This window comes from Battus philenor, unplaced genomic scaffold, assembly GCF_028537555.1.
Source record: "Battus philenor isolate CCGP_79_NKW_IND1 unplaced genomic scaffold, ilBatPhil1.0.hap1 SCAF_13, whole genome shotgun sequence".
Lineage (NCBI taxonomy): Eukaryota > Metazoa > Arthropoda > Insecta > Lepidoptera > Papilionidae > Battus > Battus philenor.
Genome location: NW_027181675.1, coordinates 10,616,905 through 10,635,354, shown reverse-complemented (window position 1 = coordinate 10,635,354; position 18,450 = coordinate 10,616,905). Strand labels below are relative to the sequence as shown.

At 32.5% G+C, this 18,450-nt stretch overlaps 5 protein-coding genes across 10 annotated transcripts in view; 2 read left to right on the top strand and 3 right to left on the bottom strand.

The window, feature by feature from the left end:
* The window catches only part of Ip6k (Inositol hexakisphosphate kinase), a 64,331-nt gene extending 59,930 nt beyond the window's left edge, over positions 1-4,401 (top strand). For all 6 annotated transcript variants that reach the window (XM_068777207.1, XM_068777211.1, XM_068777206.1 and 3 more), the window contains 2 exons: positions 48-253; positions 2,369-4,401. In XM_068777207.1, the coding sequence (XP_068633308.1) occupies positions 48-253; positions 2,369-2,915 (753 nt within the window). In that variant the 3' untranslated portion in view covers positions 2,916-4,401. The remainder of the gene's footprint in view (positions 1-47; positions 254-2,368) is intronic.
* A 984-nt stretch (positions 4,402-5,385) lies between these two features.
* Positions 5,386-10,232, top strand: LOC137933492 (putative leucine-rich repeat-containing protein DDB_G0290503). The gene is made up of 11 exons (XM_068777450.1): positions 5,386-5,482; positions 6,059-6,185; positions 6,979-7,528; positions 7,601-7,660; positions 7,728-8,036; positions 8,117-8,215; positions 8,408-8,662; positions 8,727-8,948; positions 9,459-9,600; positions 9,679-9,774; positions 10,081-10,232. The coding sequence occupies exons 1-11, from the start codon at positions 5,386-5,388 to the stop codon at positions 10,230-10,232; spliced, it is 2,109 nt and encodes a 702-aa protein (XP_068633551.1).
* A 70-nt stretch (positions 10,233-10,302) lies between these two features.
* Positions 10,303-10,750, bottom strand: LOC137933408 (transmembrane protein 203). Its single transcript, XM_068777359.1, has one exon. The coding sequence runs from the start codon at positions 10,748-10,750 to the stop codon at positions 10,343-10,345; it is 408 nt and encodes a 135-aa protein (XP_068633460.1). The 3' UTR covers positions 10,303-10,342.
* A 2-nt stretch (positions 10,751-10,752) lies between these two features.
* Positions 10,753-11,371, bottom strand: Rpp20 (ribonuclease P protein subunit p20). The gene is made up of 3 exons (XM_068777358.1): positions 11,186-11,371; positions 10,943-11,111; positions 10,753-10,862 (listed from the first exon to the last, which is right to left on the bottom strand). Exons 1-3 carry the CDS (start codon positions 11,333-11,335, stop codon positions 10,753-10,755), a joined length of 429 nt encoding a protein of 142 aa, XP_068633459.1. The 5' UTR covers positions 11,336-11,371.
* Positions 11,372-15,009: 3,638 nt separating this feature from the next.
* LOC137933490 (uncharacterized) lies at positions 15,010-17,971 on the bottom strand. The gene is made up of 5 exons (XM_068777449.1): positions 17,922-17,971; positions 17,491-17,615; positions 17,278-17,400; positions 16,740-16,821; positions 15,010-15,178 (listed from the first exon to the last, which is right to left on the bottom strand). Exons 1-5 carry the CDS (start codon positions 17,969-17,971, stop codon positions 15,010-15,012), a joined length of 549 nt encoding a protein of 182 aa, XP_068633550.1.
* Between the last annotated feature and the right edge of the window lie 479 nt (positions 17,972-18,450).

Below are 18,450 nucleotides of genomic sequence, written 5' to 3'. Positions count from 1 at the left end.
TGCAAATAATGATGATAAAACTTCAATGTATATGTGTGTATTGGCAGATGTGGATGGCGGGCACGGGCGTGTGCGTGCGGCGCGACAAGTACTGGGGGCGCGCGCTGTCGGAGGCGGGGCTGCGCGAGGCGCTGCGCGACTTCTTCGCGGCCGGCGGCGGGCTGCGCGCGCGTGTTGTGCGTCGCGTCCTGCGCGGCCTGGACGCGCTGCGCCGCGCCGTCGCCAAGCAGACTCGCTACCGCTTTTACTCCTGGTTAGTATCCACCTCCCACCATTCACTTCCATGTCTTATCCCGGCTTATTGTTTAAACATATTTATAGTCTGTATCTGTTTGTATTTATAGTTCGTTCGCGTCAGATTATTATCCTTCATCATTATTTCAGCCGTAAGACGTAAACTGTCGAATAACAGGAGGACTCTTCCAATTACAATAACAATTTTAGTAATAATAAGCAATCCAAACTAGACACTTACACGTTATCTCCGACTTTGGGCCTCATTGGCAAGCTCGCAGTTGCTCAACGAGGTACAGAGAGAGTTATGCTCGGGATTTCTCTACGAGCTCGCATAAAGAATGAGATCCGTAGACAAAACTAACGTAAGTTAGACTAGTAGATTAGCAAGTTCAAGTTGCAAAGCGCAGTCAATATAGCGGTCAGAATAAATAGTTACTGTTACAAGCGCAACATAAGACGTTCACCCAAAAGGTGGATAAAAAAATTTCTTAGTCATCCGAAAATGCTAAAAATTACGCCGCTTCTATCCGGTCTAAAAGCTTATGCATATTATATATTATTTTCGTATCAATCGTCAGCACTCTTTTAAATTACGAAACTGTTCCAATCCATCCAGATGTATTTAAGAAATTGCGGAATGCGATAAATTAATCAATTGTCTTTTTCTCTAGGTAGTCACGTTTTTCACATAGTCACAGTAAGAGAGATTACTTGGCGGGTATCTATATATATTTATGTGTATATATATATATATATATATATATATATATATATATATATTTGATACATTAAATCAAATGCGACCAAATTAATGCATACTATTGAACGCTACAGCTATGTCCAACGATTTGACTCGATTATTGCAATGAAAGATTCTTAACGCGAACGAACTACGATGGCTAATATGAAAATTATGTACTGGAAAAGAGGAAATTGCATAATTACATAAATGTATGTCATTTAGTAATAATTACGCATGTTGATCTGCGGCAAGCAAAAATCTCTTTTTTATAAGATAGAACATGACAAAATGCAATAACGAAATGCGCGTTATTTCCTCGTCCTCCTTGAAATGGGAAATCTGTACTTTATTCGACCGACTATCTTAATATAACACTCTCTAAACCGTATTTCTCTTGCAAGTTAATAATACCGGTAACTGTAGTGAGTTACAATAATAAAAATAAATCTAAAGATGCGTTTACAAAACACTATTTTTCGAAAAATACGCAAATATGTATTTTTTTTTATATAGGCCAACAGTTGTTATCTAATTCGGTCAATTACTGTTTCTAATAACAACAGTAAATTATTTAATTATTGTAATTCATGCGTTATAATCTTAGGTTAGTCAAGTCGTAGAGAACTCTCAACTCTTACGTTGATGGTTTCTGTTTAGCACAGGTAGACAACGCGTCTATTCCGTGCGAACGACAAATGAAGACTGATATTTTGCACTCTTGTAAACACATTCTTTGCTTGATATTAATATGTATTTAAGATAACTTGTGCATTTTATTATATTAACCTTGTCTGGCGAATAAAGTATTGTTAGCTTGCCTTCAAATTCGCATTATACTAGCATTTATTATGCAACTTAAATAGGTGCAGTACTCCCACTTTGGACAAAACTGTCTTGTGCATAATGTCGCCATTGCCATCTATTTAGAAACAGTCGATGTCGCATGAATGGCCGAATAGGATGTGAACAAAATAGAGCAATTGCTTTATTCGCAATCGATTTCAACCACGAGTAGGTAGTTAATGACATATGTATGCAGATATTCACTACTTATAAACAATATTCACCTAGATGGAAAGTTAAAATATTTGTTCGACGTAAATTTTGAAACTCGTTGGTTTATTGTTTACACATTAAGTTTTACGTTTATAAAGTTAAACATTTTACTACATTTTTTTTTTGTATATATTCATTTATATTAGTGTGTTAATTAAATAATCTTAAATCATAATAAGTAGAATCTTTCGAAAAATTAAAGATCCCTTACAATGTAAACGTTGATTAGTTATTATTTATGGCCAGTATAATACTACTTGTTTTTACTGATATTTTATAAGTTTATTTTGAGATAGATATGAGATATTCACTACTTTAATTGTTATTTTACAGCTCTTTGTTAATAGTATACGAGGGCGATATCTCAAGCGGTCCAGTGGAGGAATGCGGAACTTCAGAGATATATGATGCGGATGCGTCAAGCAGTTCTGCAGACCTGGCGCCGTCACCAGGACACTTTGACATGTCCACGCTTACCGATGAGATGCCGTCGCCGAGGGAACCATTCACTCACTCTGAGGAAACCATGGGAGGGTACGAGGAGGGCGAAGTGTCACATTCGCTTCGTCCCCAGCCACCGAGCCCGGACTCCGCGGACAGCTGGATGGCGTACTCGACTAGCAGTGAATCGTGGCGCGAGGATGAAACTGATGAGGAGACGAGTAAACGCGCCCGTACTGGGGAGGAGTGGAGTACGCCGCCTCCTAGCGAACGCGTCGACATCCGCATGATAGACTTCGCGCACACTGCCTTTTCCGGCGCCGCGGCAGAGTCCCCTCTGGCCACAGCCTACCCGCATCACGGCCCAGACTGCGGCTTCCTCACCGGGATTGATAGTCTCAAACGGCTCCTCAGTGAAATCCTCCTACCATACAGTTAAAGGATGTATTCACGGACGAGCATATTCAAATGAATATGACGTCACAGAGCGAGCGAAACACGCTTGGCTCGTTTCCAACATTTTTCTGTTGTTAGACTTCGCTAAGGCTGAGTTTAAAAGGATTCCATCCCGAACAATCATGCTCGTCTGTGAATAGACCTTTGATGAGCGACGCAATCTGTAGCTAATGTTCGTTGGACACGGCCGCGACCCCCGGAGCCGCGGGATCGGCGCAGGCGACCGATATTGAAGCTCGGAAAGTATTACGCCTTTGCCAAATGTGTAGAACGTTGTTGGAACTCGGTGTTGAAAACAAAACTATTTTCTTCAAAATTTTTCGGAAATATTCGACTGATATATGAAATAAAAAATAGTGAAATTATTAAATGACTATGTGTTTACATAAAAAGGACTCTCCAGGGTAATTCCGCTGTGCACCACTCATCCCGTACCTCGTGCTTTTTAGACATAATTGTTTTATTCTTTTTATGTAACTACATAGTAGTTATTGCACTTAGAGAATGTTGGCGGTACAAACTATTGTTAATTTAATATTAAAATTATTATAATTTTAATGTGGGACCCAGTAGCTATTCTTAAAGTTTGTATTTTTAAGTATTATTTTAAGTTATTCCAGATCGACACACTAATTATATATGACATTCATTCTGCACTCCTGTAAGGAGTCCATTGTGCACCTGTAAACTAAAAATAAAATAGACATTCCCTGCTACCAATAGATACTGTGTGTAGTGTTTTAATATGTAGGGTCGTTTTCCACTTCTGAACAGTCTGCTGTACTCCTCCCTATCTCGTTTTGCATTTAAAATCAATTTGACATCTCCGTAACCATTTCATTTTATTTGACAAATCGTAATCCTTTTATTTGTTAGAGCCCAGTCAATGAAGCCAAAGTAATTTTAGAATTTAGATTGGTATTTTCTACATCGTCTTGATTGAATTAATAGAATGTTATTTAAATACTGTTTTAACGACATATATGTGAACAAATGTAAATAGTCCTGTGTGTCCGTGTTACGAAGATGTTAATAGTATTGTTTAGTTTGCTTTGAAAGTGTGTATTATGTTTTGTCAAATTTGGCTAACAGTATTATGAGCGAAGTTGTCAAAGAGGGATAGTGTAATAAGTAAGATTTAGAAACTGAAAATTGTAAATTGGGTGCTTTTTAAAGACTATTGAAGCATATAAGAGAGAAATGATGATTGCATAGTGCAAATAAAAACAACAACCTCCGTGTGGTGTTAATAATAAATGTGTGATCAATCACCAATGTTAGCCAACATTCCTTTGTGCTGCATTCACATCTGTTATTTTATTTTATTTTAATTTTTAATTGTGGGATTTAAATTATGAGAAGTACCTGGTTTAATTAGAATGCTAGGTTGTACTGCAAATTATCATTTACGTTTGTTATTTTGAATAACTGTATGACACTATTTTGTTAAATAAATTTTAGGTAATGAATATTTGGTTTTATTCTACTCCTCATTTTGTATATTAAAATGTCTTATAATCTACATACACAGTATGTTGTAGCACGTGCTACTGTATTAAGGAATTTATTTCTATTTAATAACCAAAAAATTTAAAGCGTTATTGTGATCGATCCACAATGCAGGTTTTGTTTTACAAATGACAAAACGTAATTAATGCAAACTTAAACATGCATGACTCATTGTGGTTTCTGTTATAACTTGTCCGAAACACTGTATCACGACTTAAAAAAGCGTGGAGAGATGAAGGAGAAAAAAGAGCAAGCCACAAGAGATATCTTTTGGTATTTTGGTACGAGGTGTGTGTAAATCACGAAATTATTAGAATTATCTTTATAATAGAACTGTCTTTATACACTAGTCACATATATTAATAAAGATAAAGAAATTAAAAAAAAATAGTGTATCTTATATTTCCTTCTATAAATTAACTATATAAAATATAGGTAATTAAATATTAACGAAAAACACATATTTAATGAAAATAATAAATATAAAACAGATTTATTTCTGTCATATTTATTATTTCGACCAAATTTACACTATACTTATCTTCCACTATCGCTATATGGTAGGCCCGCTTTAATTTTAACAAGGTTTATTTCAAATTCCCATGTGAATTCATTTACCGTTATTGTACCGCCCATGTTCATAAAACTTAAGACTACAATAGCACAAGAAACGTTGAGATGTAAAAATGAATTGCAATGAAAATTTAAACTTAGTTTCACTTCGTTTCTAATTTTTGATCTACAATTTACAATACTTGTGTACTTTAAGTCAAAATTTATAAATTTTCAGAATTTTGATTTAATTATCTATAACTTTTGTATGTTATTAAACACAACGATTAATAGACTGTATGCGGCAATGTCTTTGTCTTTTTCAAAAGAAAAAAAAATAATACTAGATCGAAACTGTTTGCCGCCAATCTACGTTTATACAAATTATAAAAATGGCGGAATCTAACGAATTACAAGCTTTAGAAAAAATTTGTACTGAAGTAGATGAATCACAAATAAAAATTATATTTTCAAGCCAATGTATTAAAGGTAAATTTGAACATATATATTAAGAAAATTATGAGGATAATCTTAATTTATTTTTTCCTTTAACAACTAAGGTCTGAAACCAATTTCTTAAAGACAGTCACAATTTCAGTGTGAATTCAACCGTGACTAGGTTAAACGAACGAAATGTCTTAATTTATTTAATACGCCTTATTTCAAACAAAAAACTTTACAGCACAGAAAAACCCTGGTTACCAAAGATAACTTATACCGAATTAATAACGCTCGGTATTGATAGGGCGAAAACTATAGTTTTCACTAACTTAGCTTATTTTTAACCAGTTATATATCACTGCATTATTTATATTACGATCATTATTTCAATTTTATTATTTTAAAGTTAATTCTAAATGATTCTTATTACAATAAACTTGATTAGATTGAATAATAAAGATGATGTGGTGACGATGTAGATGATGATGTGTGTAAATAAGCCATACGTAGATTTATGATCGAAGGCTTAAAAACTGTTTTATATGCATGAATTAGAAATCATTTGAATAAAAACTAAATTTATAATTTTCATGGTTTAGTATATTTTTTGGAATCGTATTTTAGCACAAGCTTTCTTGGTTAATAAATTAAAAAACCAAACCAAGCAGGAAAAGGCTATTTGTAAAATTATAAGTGGCGAAAATGTAAAATTGGAAGCCGAAATTAAGTTTGCGGAACAAGAAATAAATAAGTAAGTGCTAATATCTAAATATTTTTTGACGATTGCGATATTTCTTTAGAATAAACAAAAGAGTTTCGTTTTAAGTTTATTTCTTTCGCTCACTTGTCACTACAAATCAATGTAATAATGTAGTAGACTATATTTTCATTAATATATTGTAAGTGCAACAGTTTCTGATGGTAAAAAATATAGCACAACGTGTAGATTTCCTGAAAATATTGGTGTCATTTACGTCACAAAATCACAAGCTGTATTTAATTCATAGATTAGCAAAAGGTACTATCGCCACCTAGTGTGCGTTGGATGTTTGATAGGGCAACGGCGTGTCACAAAAGGCGACGTTATTAAATGAGTCGTAAAAAAGATTTTACCTAACTATCAAAAATGTTTATTATTATCGCGTAATTAAATATAAAGAATGAACTATTTGATTCAGTATGGATCTGTAGGTAACAAGCCTAAACAAGTTTTTTATATGTTTACAAGCATATTACATGTTTTGTTTGAAGGTATATGCTTAATATATAACAGGTTTTATTGTATTTAAATAATCAATAATCACGATCTTCGGCACGATTAGTGAAAAATATAACAAGAGAGTATTCATTTTTATTTGTGATTATTAACAACGTACGAATTTTTAATGTTGTAAAAGCCGCATGTTCCATAAACGACTGGAAACCTGTGGCCTAGTACTTATTTGTAGGACTCGTAAGCTATTAAATTATTTAAACTTTGTATAATATTCATTATTAAAGGACCAGGTGTATTCAGTTAATTTGAACATTGCTATAAATTTTAGCTTAATCATCGCCTCCAACACGATAAAATCTGGGAACATAGAATTAAGAAAAGAATTGCTACTTAAAAAGGAAGAAAATTTAGAAATTTTAAAGAAAATTGAGTTAGGCGAAAAAAAATATGAAGAGCTTTGGATGGAATGTAAAAGCCGATATGAAAATGTACCATTTATAAAAAAATGTTTACAAGATAAACAAAAAATTCAATTAATTGAAAATAACATAAGCCATCTGCATAACGAAACTGCGGATCTATTAAAGGAAATAAAAATTAAAAAAATTGCGGTAATGGGAATGGATCAAAAACGAGTTATTGATTTAGCCAAATTCTTAATAAATGATCGTCCAAAGATAATAAAAATGATAAATGGCCTAATTAACGAAATTCAAGAACTGTCCAATAAAATTACAACATTAGAACAAAAATCTTTAAAGCGTCCTTTATCGCAATTGATAACAAAAGAAATAACAAATGAAGGGCCTAATATACTCGTAGAGAAGGCAACTCGAGATGAAAAGGAAGTACAAAAAATTAACAAAGATTGCATTATGGTATGTTTATACATAATATATTCAAGTGCCTCGTATTCTGACCGAAATTATTATAAAACCTTTTATTTGCAGATGCCGAAACTTCAGCTTTTAGACATAGACGTAGACATTCTGAATGTTCAAATAGATCAGGTAATCCTATATTCATCAATTGGTTTTACCAAATCCACCAATAATTCAACTAATTTAATGATTTTAGATTAAAAATGATGATTTAATTATTCAATCAAACAAAGTAACAGTAATAGACGTAAATAAAAATAGACTTCAACTGTATGAATGTAACGAGGAGCGTAACCTGACGTATTTCAATAATATGGCTGAACCATTTAAAGAGAAAAATAAAAATTATTCGCAAAGAAAACTGATCAACATTTTAGATGATGTAAAACTCAATAACAACCAATCCATTGATATAATTTCAAAAGTAAGATCGGATCAACTTCGGAAGGTTAATTCTATTAGTCCGGAAGTTAACAATGACATTAATTTCGTTTCTGATAATAAGGTAACATACTTTAATATGTTACTTTTTAGAAGCTATACTCAAATTAAATAATTAAAAATGCGAGTGATTCTAAATTACAGGATAACAATCTATTTCAAGAAGAGCGTGATAAAGTAGACTATACTGTTGAAGAAAGGAAAATTCTAGTGCCACCTACACAATTCCTAGACGAAAACAAGGTGCTTTTAAGATGAAGTAGTATTTAAAATTATCTATCAATTGGTACAAAGTTATTAGTTTGTTTTTGACACTAGATACAAAAACAATAATATGCTCAAATAATTCATTCTTTAGCACTGATAAGTTTTTTTTTTAAATTTTTATACATCATATTTTCATAATCCATTACTGAATTACAGATTTCATTACAGAATTCACAGGAGAAGAAAAAAGTAACATTCAAAGAATCAATGCAAATAGCTACAAATGAACATGAGGAAGCAGAAAATAATCAAAGTAATAATGTAACTTTTGAAGATGGTATGACCAGCGAAACCCTGAATATTCAAGATATTAGTTTAGTTAGTAATGAAGATTACAATAAAATAAAAGACAAGGTGTTAAAGGAACGCAACTTAGATTTGTCGCCACAATTTATGTATGCCAAGCATTCCATTTTACCTAAGGTAAAGATTATGCATTGCTATTAGATACAGTAACAGTAAATACTATATGCAGTGGATATTTTAGGTGCCTGAAAATGAAGTTGTCAGAACATCAAAGTTCTTCGATTCTGAAAATAAGGAAAACCTTGTAACAGCTGTAATAACTGAAGAAAGGTTTAATTGTGATATTGACAATAATGATGAAAATAAGAAAGAGGAGCCAGATCAAACACAAAGAAAACTTGAAAAAGACAGCCAAATTATTGACTCCAGTAGTTTAAATGAGAAAAAGACATCAAACTCAAAAGTAAATAGTAATATATCATCATTATCATTTCAGCTGTAGGACATCAATTGGTAGACTTACAGCTTCCCCAATTGATTTACAATAAGATAGAAGGAAACTGTCTGCGTCCAATGCTTTCTTGACAACCTTAACTATGTCATCTATCCTTTTCGGGAGGGCGACCTACACTACATTAGCTGGTCCCTTGTCTCCCCTACAATACTTGTTTATTGTAATATAATGCATAGGTGCCCACACATACAGTATTCTTTATTAGAAGCCTTTACATGGGAAACCCACTATAGTACAAATTACTATCTCTAAACAAAAATTGTAACAAAGTTTATTGACACTGGAGTTGGTATTTTCCCAAAAAATAGCCTTAAGTCAGTAATAACATTGATTAAGCTTCAAGATGACAGTGCAGAAATCAATTACAATGTGATGATTATATTGTACTATTTATGCTATTATTCCTTATGTATACAATATTAAACATATATTAGTATAAAAATACTGTAAAATTCCTAGAATATTCAAAGTATGCGAAAAATTCACCATGCACCAATAACTGGATATCTATTCAACCATGGGTCACAAGGAATATCAGAATCATTGAATTTATCGGATAGTACTCTTGGATTAGAAGATGGTGATTTTCCTCATTGTATCGGTAATTTTGTTTATTTAATTTTTAAGAACTGTGATGATTATTTAAAGTTTGTTGTTTACTGCTCAAATTATATTTTAGATTCTAGTTTATTATTATCACCTAAAGCTGATACTCATCCAGAATTAGCAAGTGATAAACAAAACCGACCAGAAGAGGTTCCTAACTTTATGTCAGGTAATTTTTTAACTTTTAACACAAATACTTTGCCCTTATAATATATATTTTAGGGTGGAACCGCAAGGTGGATGACAACCTCCTGTATCTTCTGCCAATTGTTAAGGTTGGCACAAGATGCTGGATACAGGCCATTGGGACTTTTTGGAGATCTATGGGAGAGACAAATGTCCAGCAGTGGATGTTCTAAGGCTTAAATTATGATAAAAAGAAATTTATAGAAATTGATAATAAGAGTGTATACATTGAATTAGAAATATTTTTTTTTAATTTGGTTATGTTGCATTGGTCAAGTTTGTTTTCTAGGAATTCGTAAAACAGCTTCACTTTTTGGATGGTCACCTATCGGTGGCAACCCTTCTACTAGTTCCCAAAATTGTAATGAAAATTTCAAATTTAACTTTAAAAATGAAGAGAAGAAAAATAGAGGTGGACTGTTCAGTATGTTTCACAAATAAATTTTCATAATACCTTTTTAATTGTCATTATTAATTTTAAAATAAAACAACTAATTTCACAAAAACTTTGTATTATTTAAAAAAATACCAATATTTAGTTCAAACTGTCATTATTGGTGTAATTGACAAGCTCTTACAGCAATTAATTGTAGTAGTATAAACAAAGGTGCAAATACTTCACTGTATTCTATGGCTGAATCCCCTTGTAATTTTCTGCATAATAAAAATTTAAACACAAATGTCAGACCTAAGAAAATACCACTCCATGATGCTCTATAAAGAGATGCACGATATGAACTTTCATAATTCATACGTATACAGACAATACAACAAAAATAAGCATTCATTGCATCACTCACAAACAGAGGGGCAAAGATTGTCCACCAGGCACTATTCACAACACCATCAATCTTCAATGCCAACAATGCTGAGAATATTGTCAATGTAATAAGGTTAATCCATATTTCAAAAACAGTTAATCCTATCCACTGTACAATCTCCTTAAGTGTGAAAAACATTGTTACTGATTGGAACCAAGCATTGCTGTTCTAAATATCCGAATATGAATGGATGACGAATGTCGTACTTGAGCACCAAAATCTAAATCATCCATCAGTGGCTCCAAATCATCTGTAATTATATTTTAGGAAATATTAGAAAGTGTATTTAGACTGAACCATGGGTGGCTTAAACTATAATTAAAAACTTACCAACAAGATCTACAGTGCCGGTATTCACTTCAATTTGGCAAGTACCAGAAAAGAGTGTTTCCAACTGTAGTGCCAGGTTACAGCATCTTTGTATAGCCGCTCCTAAGCCGTGTAAGATTATCTCTTTTTCGCCTTTTGTTAGAAGATCGCAGCATTTGTCTAACTGGGCCTTAAAATTTAAAAATAAAGTCGATAAATGGAAGAAAAATCTAAAATTTAAAGGAAGTATAGATGTAAACTTACTTTAAAATTAGTTTTTTTTGTGACAAAAATTACATTTGATCCTTCGATCGGTCGGACAGGAAGACGTTTTTTAATTGCATAGTTTTTGTTGGAGAAACGTTCAGTATTTTTAGTTTCTTGCTTCTTTTCTGTAATGTTTTCATCTGCCATAGTGTAAAACAGATACGTCAAGAACTCTACGTCAGGTTAGTGTCAAAAATTACATAGATTGCAGATGGAATGCCAAAATGACGTGAACATAAACAAGAGTACTTTTATTATAGATTATACAGCCCACGAAAAATAAATTATAATTTATTAATTTTATTAATGCACCTTTCATGTTATTTTCATTGTTCTACTAGTCTGACGTAATATGCGAACGAAAGTGAATAATCTTAGCATCTAGTTTGTCAAAACCGATTTATGAGGTCTGCTCTCTCCAGTGTCCTAAAACTTAATGATTTGACCTACTGAAAACTCTTAGTCTTACAACGCTAAGGCCTTCAACTACCATAGTCATCCTATGGCCAAAATTTCAATACTTCTAAACGACCATCACTAGCACTCACGGCATTGCACTCTGATTCAATACCAAGTACCAAGTAGATACGTCGATCCTTGATTATAATACGCTACTTCTTGCTGTTAGTGATACACTTTAGTTATTAATCGTGGCGGCCTTCACATTTCACGGGCAGTTTTCAAAGCTAATCTCTTTGCGATCTTCATACTGCTATAGTCCGACCGGAACCGTTGTGCTTCGCGTTACAAAAGCGCTCATCCTAATGGGCGTTGCAGCATTTCTTGTCGGATAATTAAGCTTGGACAACTGCACGTTAATTGCGTTACTATTCTTTTTTATTTAATTTAATGCATTTGAAAAATACAGAAAAACCCATTTAGTGTACTGAACTTTAGCAAAAAGCTTGCAAAATGGGATGCTGCATTTATTATGCTTGTATCATTAACTATTTACTAAATGCGTCACCCGCATCTGAGGTTTTGTAAAAAAAATCATGTTATGTGACAATAGTTACTACATCATTTACTTTGGACGTTTTGAGAAATTAACATGTATTAAATTTACAACGATGTAATAATACACAGTTTTATACTTAAATAAATTTTTGGTGCATTCACTAAATCATAACATATTTCTGTGCGGTGTAAACAGTTCAAAATGGGGTGTATAGTTTGTTCATTGGGCTCGTTTGTTTCAGTCGTTTTAGATGCATTGGAAAGGTAAATTCATTCAAGTCTGTGTACGAACTGAAATGTATGCGAAATATATATACCGATTACTATCCGGTTATACATGTCGACTGTAGGTCAAAATTATGGGTTTAAGTTCGCTAGTTTCCATATATGAGCATATTATTAAATATGCAACTTCCCCTAGACATCTCTTTGTCTAAAATACCACAATGGCTCAAGATAAAAGTCTTCGAGTGTATGTTGCCGGTGATGACTTACTGATTAGAGAAGTGTTCACTTATGGTGGGTTTTATAAGAAACCCCATGGTCTCCCAGAGCAATGGAGAGGGCTATCGTAGGTATATCGCCGCGAGATCAAATCTGAAAGGAGGATATTCGTAGATGAGTCAAGGTCACCAACGTTGCTCGTCTATCGTGGCTGTAGGTAGAAAATTTCTTAAAAGCGACCACGAGTCGATAGACGTGGCGTGGGTGTCTCTTCGTCTAGGTGGACTAGCTATGTAGTTAAGATCGTGGAAGTCGCTGGATACGGGCAGCGCAAAACCCAGAAGATGATGGTGAATAAAATGCACTTAAAAAGTAGTACATTATATTTTAATTCAGAGTTGTTGTTTTCTTAATGAATTCAAATAAGTTATACATAATGTAATTATTATATGGGTTAGAACAATCTCCGTCCGTTTTCGTTAGTAAATACTTGAGTAGTATAAAACGTAAACAGTACAGTCAAAGTAGGGATATTTAATACGTTTGTAAAATTTTGTAGTAACATTACAGATACGAACTCGAAATTGCTTAAATAAATTGTTTTCAGAATTTCTGTATGGACAATGTGCGCAATGGTAATGTGTTGTCTTGCTTTTACGATTATTTTGGTGTTGTTGACTGGAATCGGTATCGGCTTTCACTATTGCTACGTGAACTACGTAGGAAAATCGGGTAAGCGACTTCGTCTTATCACTTTATTATTAAACGTGAAAAATTTAATAAAACTAATTGATGTTAACGTGGTTTATTTGCTATTCCCGATTCCAGTATCTACAAACTTGTTAATTTGTTTTTGAATGAGATTACGGTACCTTGTTAGTCTTTAGTTCAATATTTATTTCCGATTGTTATATTAATTATGAAGCACTGGGAATATAAAAATAAAACGCTATATAATCGGTTAAAATAAACATTTAATAAGTTTTATATCAAATAAGAATATGAAGCGAATGTTAATAACCCTTTCACTTACCTTTAGACCTGCTTTTTTTGAATGTTTTTTCGTTAAAAAAACCCCTTTCATTTGAAGGAAATCTAACATCGAGTTCGAACTTTTTATATGAAACACTAAGCAGTCTGTTTGCCCAAAACCTTCATTATATAACAGACCAAGACGTAAAACAAGTTGGGAGAATTGAAAGATTAACAAATAAAGTGACACGTACTCCTGTTTTGAAAACATTCTAAAAGTCATTTGTTATTTTAATTTATATTTGTAAGCGGAAACCAATAAAGCTTTGAAATATTGAAGTGTGTTTTATTTCTTCGTGACAAAAAAGGAAGCATCAATCTTCGTATGTATAAAAAAACATGTACATTATCTATAGAGATTATGAGTAAAATACTAAATTACTTCAAGAATTTCTTTTTTATACGACTCTTATCATATTTAAAAATTAATTCGTAACTGAATATTTATTTTCTATAGTATTTTTTGATTAAAATACAACTAGAGGTGTGAATATGTACATCATTAATTTAAATTTAACAATTCTGATTTTTAAATTTAAAATTCCCGTAATAGCAAGTTTTTTTATCAAAATAAAATATATGGTTATAGTTCTAATTAAAATGCATAAATAATCACAGGTGTAATCATATCCGGAACTTTTTCGATACAAAAGTACTTTCTATGACACCAACACAACTTTAGCATTGAATACCCGATTTCTTTTAAAATAAACCAAGACATTTAAGATAAAGTGGGGCTTCAACTTTTAACGTAATGCGCTTGAATTTATGAACATATATTAATCAACAAATGCTGACAAACTTTTGACGTCACTGATTTGTTCAGCATTTGTGATGTCGTCATCATTATGATCATTTCAGCCGTAGGATGTCCACAGCTGAACATAGACCTCCCATAGAAATTTTTAAAAGGACCGGCAGGAAATGTTTGCTTACAGCGCCTCCGACAGCCGTCTATTACGTGGGTGGACTTATAACACTGCGCTTAGTGGTTTGTAGTCTCTATTCCAGGGTCTTTAGGCCCCAGTGGACATCTGTTCTGCGCGATATGTGGCGTGCCCACTGCTATTTCATTGTGCTAATCTGGCTGATTTTAGTTGGTTGAGTGAATGCAAATGAAGTGATCGTTTTATGTGGACATATTAAAAATCTTGTTTTTATACTCAAATTAAGTAGTTTCTGATGTAAGTAGTACTGTAGTACTCGCCAATTAAAACAACAAAACAAAATTTTTACGGTAAAAAACGTATCGTATTGCTTTTGATAAGTTAACTAGAATTTTAATAAAACTGAATTTTATTTACATTAATACCATCTACATTAACATAAATGTTAAAACTTAACAAATAGAAATATTTTAGCGCGAGAATTTATACATCTAGTGCAGGTTAGTTTGCTAATAAAATACTAGTTACTAAAGAAGTAGCGGTGTCGTTCTGCCAGGAAGCAAATGTTGGAATGTTTGTGAATTTGTTTTTTCTTGCTCGGCGAAATCTACCAATTAGTTTTCTAGCCAGTTCTTTTTCGTGAGCTGTTAATTCTATTTCTTTCGGAGGCCTGCAACCAGATAATATTTTAAACAAATGATTTTTTTATCTATTTGAAAATTTTACGAAAAGAGCTATTGCTTGATGTTTAGGGAACCCTTCTACCATTAATACTGTGGTATTGCACTAGGTTAACTACTCTGGGTAAAAAAGCTTTGTGCCGTGTAATCGTATATTACTTTTACGAAGCAAATTTTTGATCTCAATCGCTTTCAAAGTTGATTGTAATTATAATAATTGTACCAAAGCTAACGAATCACTTGCGCAAGATCTGGATTGTGTCACAACTAACAAATTACGTTTTAATTCTTCAAAAATGAAGTTTATCTTGTTTAATGTAAGAAATGTTAACACTGTTATAGCTTTAAATGTCGAAAAAGTCAACCTTGTAGGATCAACCATTTTCATTTTGCAAGAAAGAGCAGTTCGGCCAATTTATAATCTAGGAGCTCGAATCTCCCACATCGGAGTATTTTTATGCTAACATAATTTTTATTACGAAAAATACTGATGCATTTACTAATAGCGACTTCTCTATCGCGAGTATGTACGGGCGTACTTTGAATACAAGAAATAAATACAAATTGGTCGGTGTTTACTATAAATTGCATAAAGTTCACAAATTGCGGGACTCGGTAAAACTGTGCGCTTTACAATAAGATACAACTAAGAACTACGTTTAGAACTAAGTTTTAGAACTACGTTTTCCTAAATTTAAAAGTAACTGTAGTAGTTAAGATTTACTTCATTCAATGTGGTTATTACACCGTTAATGAATTTTTGAATGTTAGTAGACGGTGGCTTTGTTTGTCCAGTATAATTACTGTTGTTGTCTGTGTACAGTATAATTACTGTATTATAGTTTTAAGCAAATATTCCCTCATATTTTAAAAGAAATAGTCAGGGAGGTAATTGCGCGATCTTTTCTATCGGCATTAACTTTTCCGAACGTGTGGTAGTTTAATTTGCTTGCAAAAAACAATACGACGATTTCTAATGCTATTGAAATGTTACTGAGTTCAAGAAATAAAGTATTATCATTTAATTTTAAATCAACGAAAACATATTTGCCTAAAATAGCTTTTTGGAAACGAATTATAATTCAATGTGTTACTTATATACGTAGATAAATTAAAGAAAGCAACTAGTTTAGTTTTTGCACAGAAGTCATATTATTCGTCTTATTTGTTCATTAGCAACTTCGTAAATTTTCATATAAAAGTGATTGCTATAATGCGGAAACATTTCAAATTTACCTATATATTATAACTTTGCAGATAGATGATATACCATCATAATAATTTTATGTTCTAGAAAACGTTCGTTAGAATGAAAACACAATGATACTGAGATATTTCTTGTTTTTAGAACATAGAGCATTGCGATGGTTGTCCCCAGTAAAGCCTCCTCGGGCCGTTTAACGTATCTTTAATAAAAAATAAACTATGGTGTCTTCTAACATGGAAGACTTGTTACAATCCTGGCTTACAATATTTTTACTATTGTTTATGTTTAGGCAAATATGTTACAATGATATTAAAATGCGGGACTATAATTCCGACTTCTCTCACCTTTCTGTTTCTAACACAACGAGCGGTGTTGGCGATGAGTCTAAGAATAGAGGTTGTGTAATGGTTCTTGTCTCGTACAGACCTGTAATGTGTTGAATTTAATTACTAATCATAACATTAAATTCTATCGTTATTGGTATGCGTAACTCTATAACGATACTACCAATTATTAATTTTTTAATACAAATCGTAAAGAAAATTAGAAAGCTTGCAGCTTGTCAACGTCAATCAAAATGACGAAAGATGTTAGTATGTAGTACATTAAAAAATGTTGTATAAAATAAAGCATTACAATTAAAATCATCATCATGATTTTAGTCGTACGACGTCCTCTGTTAGACATATGTAGACCATTTAAATCATATTATTACTAGTCTCTCATTGCACGAAATAGAAAATATTTTTGTGAGCATTGGTTTTTTTTTATTATTAAGACTGTATCAATTAAGAAGAATAGTTTCAATAATAGTTGTTGCTTTTTCACGTGACGGGGATGCTAGCACATGGTTATGTTAACAAATACCTGAAACTCCCATACCCGGTATATCGGTGGGTTGTTCTCCTTGAGATCTGTTGACAGCAACCAGTCTTACAACTGGCTCGTTTATTGTTTCTTGCTGACTTCGTAAAAGGGTACGATCTCCAGTATCAGAATCTCCAACTGGACATCAAATTAACTTGTTAGTTGTAAAAAATATCAGGTCAAAAGCCCGTCACCCCAAGTACATATGACGTAATATTTTATACTTACGCGCTCGACGCGCAATTTCCTTTTGAGCGTAGTGATATCCCAATGATATGCCGTAAATCGTTAAGAATATGATCATTGATAAAATTGCCATCAAAACGAATGCGCAGCAGAGCCACGATACAATTCTGTGATGAAATAACATCATGAATAAAAATAAAGTATATGATTTTATAATACTTATATTTTTATGGGCAATTAATACAATACTATATAGCACACTCATATTGTACTTGTTTAAGACATAAGTGCATCATGATCATGTGCATCATATTCAGATGAGTGAAAAGATTAATAGGGCAGTGTGTTTATTTTCAAAGATTTCAAAGCAGTTAAAAAACAGAAGCAGGATATCGTTAATAAAAAATTAGAATAATGGTTTACTTCAAATCATCACTAAAATTGTAAAATAGAAAACCGAAATTGCAGCTTACCTTTCAAAGCATATTATAACACCACACATAAGAGATTGTACCAAACCCATAATGAGTAGTTAATATATCTAACAAAATCAAAAACCTGTGAACAATAAGGTAAAGATATGTCATAAAAACACTAAATGATTTGTACACCCCGAAGTGCGACTTCTGCGTCGATAACATTTCATGACTGAACTGTAGAACTACCTTTTTTGTTTTTAATTTGAAAACAAAAAAGTTAGATGCAATTGAGTTAACAGGATATAAGTTATGTGACAAGTTATTAAATTAATCGTGATAAAAGAATTTTTAATAAAACGTGCGTCGGAGAGATTTCTTTTGCATTCTGAGGAGGCGTTCAGGAGTAACTACTGTTTTTTATTATTGCTTCAGAGTAAGAACTTATCGGTAAAGCTGCGACGAATGTTTTTATAATTCAGAAACATTATTCCCTGGCTCAAGCTGCCAAATGCCTTATAAAGATTTATACGACAGTACTAGCTTTTACAAAGAAAAGACGCAATTTCAACATTAATTTGGATAC

Coding starts and splice junctions, on each gene's coding strand:
- LOC137933492 (XM_068777450.1), top strand. CDS start 5,386: ATGGCGGAATCTAACGAATTACAAGCTTTAGAAAAAATTTGTACTGAA. Junction 5,483..6,058: donor TTCAAGCCAATGTATTAAAG/GTAAATTTGAAC, acceptor ATCGTATTTTAG/CACAAGCTTTCTTGGTTAAT. Junction 7,529..7,600: donor TTAACAAAGATTGCATTATG/GTATGTTTATAC, acceptor TTTTATTTGCAG/ATGCCGAAACTTCAGCTTTT.
- LOC137933408 (XM_068777359.1), bottom strand. CDS start 10,750: ATGTTTTTCACACTTAAGGAGATTGTACAGTGGATAGGATTAACTGTT.
- Rpp20 (XM_068777358.1), bottom strand. CDS start 11,335: ATGGCAGATGAAAACATTACAGAAAAGAAGCAAGAAACTAAAAATACT. Junction 11,112..11,185: donor CAAAAAAAACTAATTTTAAA/GTAAGTTTACAT, acceptor TTAAATTTTAAG/GCCCAGTTAGACAAATGCTG. Junction 10,863..10,942: donor CGGCACTGTAGATCTTGTTG/GTAAGTTTTTAA, acceptor ATATAATTACAG/ATGATTTGGAGCCACTGATG.
- LOC137933490 (XM_068777449.1), bottom strand. CDS start 17,971: ATGGGTTTGGTACAATCTCTTATGTGTGGTGTTATAATATGCTTTGAA. Junction 16,822..17,277: donor ACAACCCACCGATATACCGG/GTATGGGAGTTT, acceptor AACACATTACAG/GTCTGTACGAGACAAGAACC. Junction 15,179..16,739: donor GTTGTGTTAGAAACAGAAAG/GTGAGAGAAGTC, acceptor ATCTGGTTGCAG/GCCTCCGAAAGAAATAGAAT.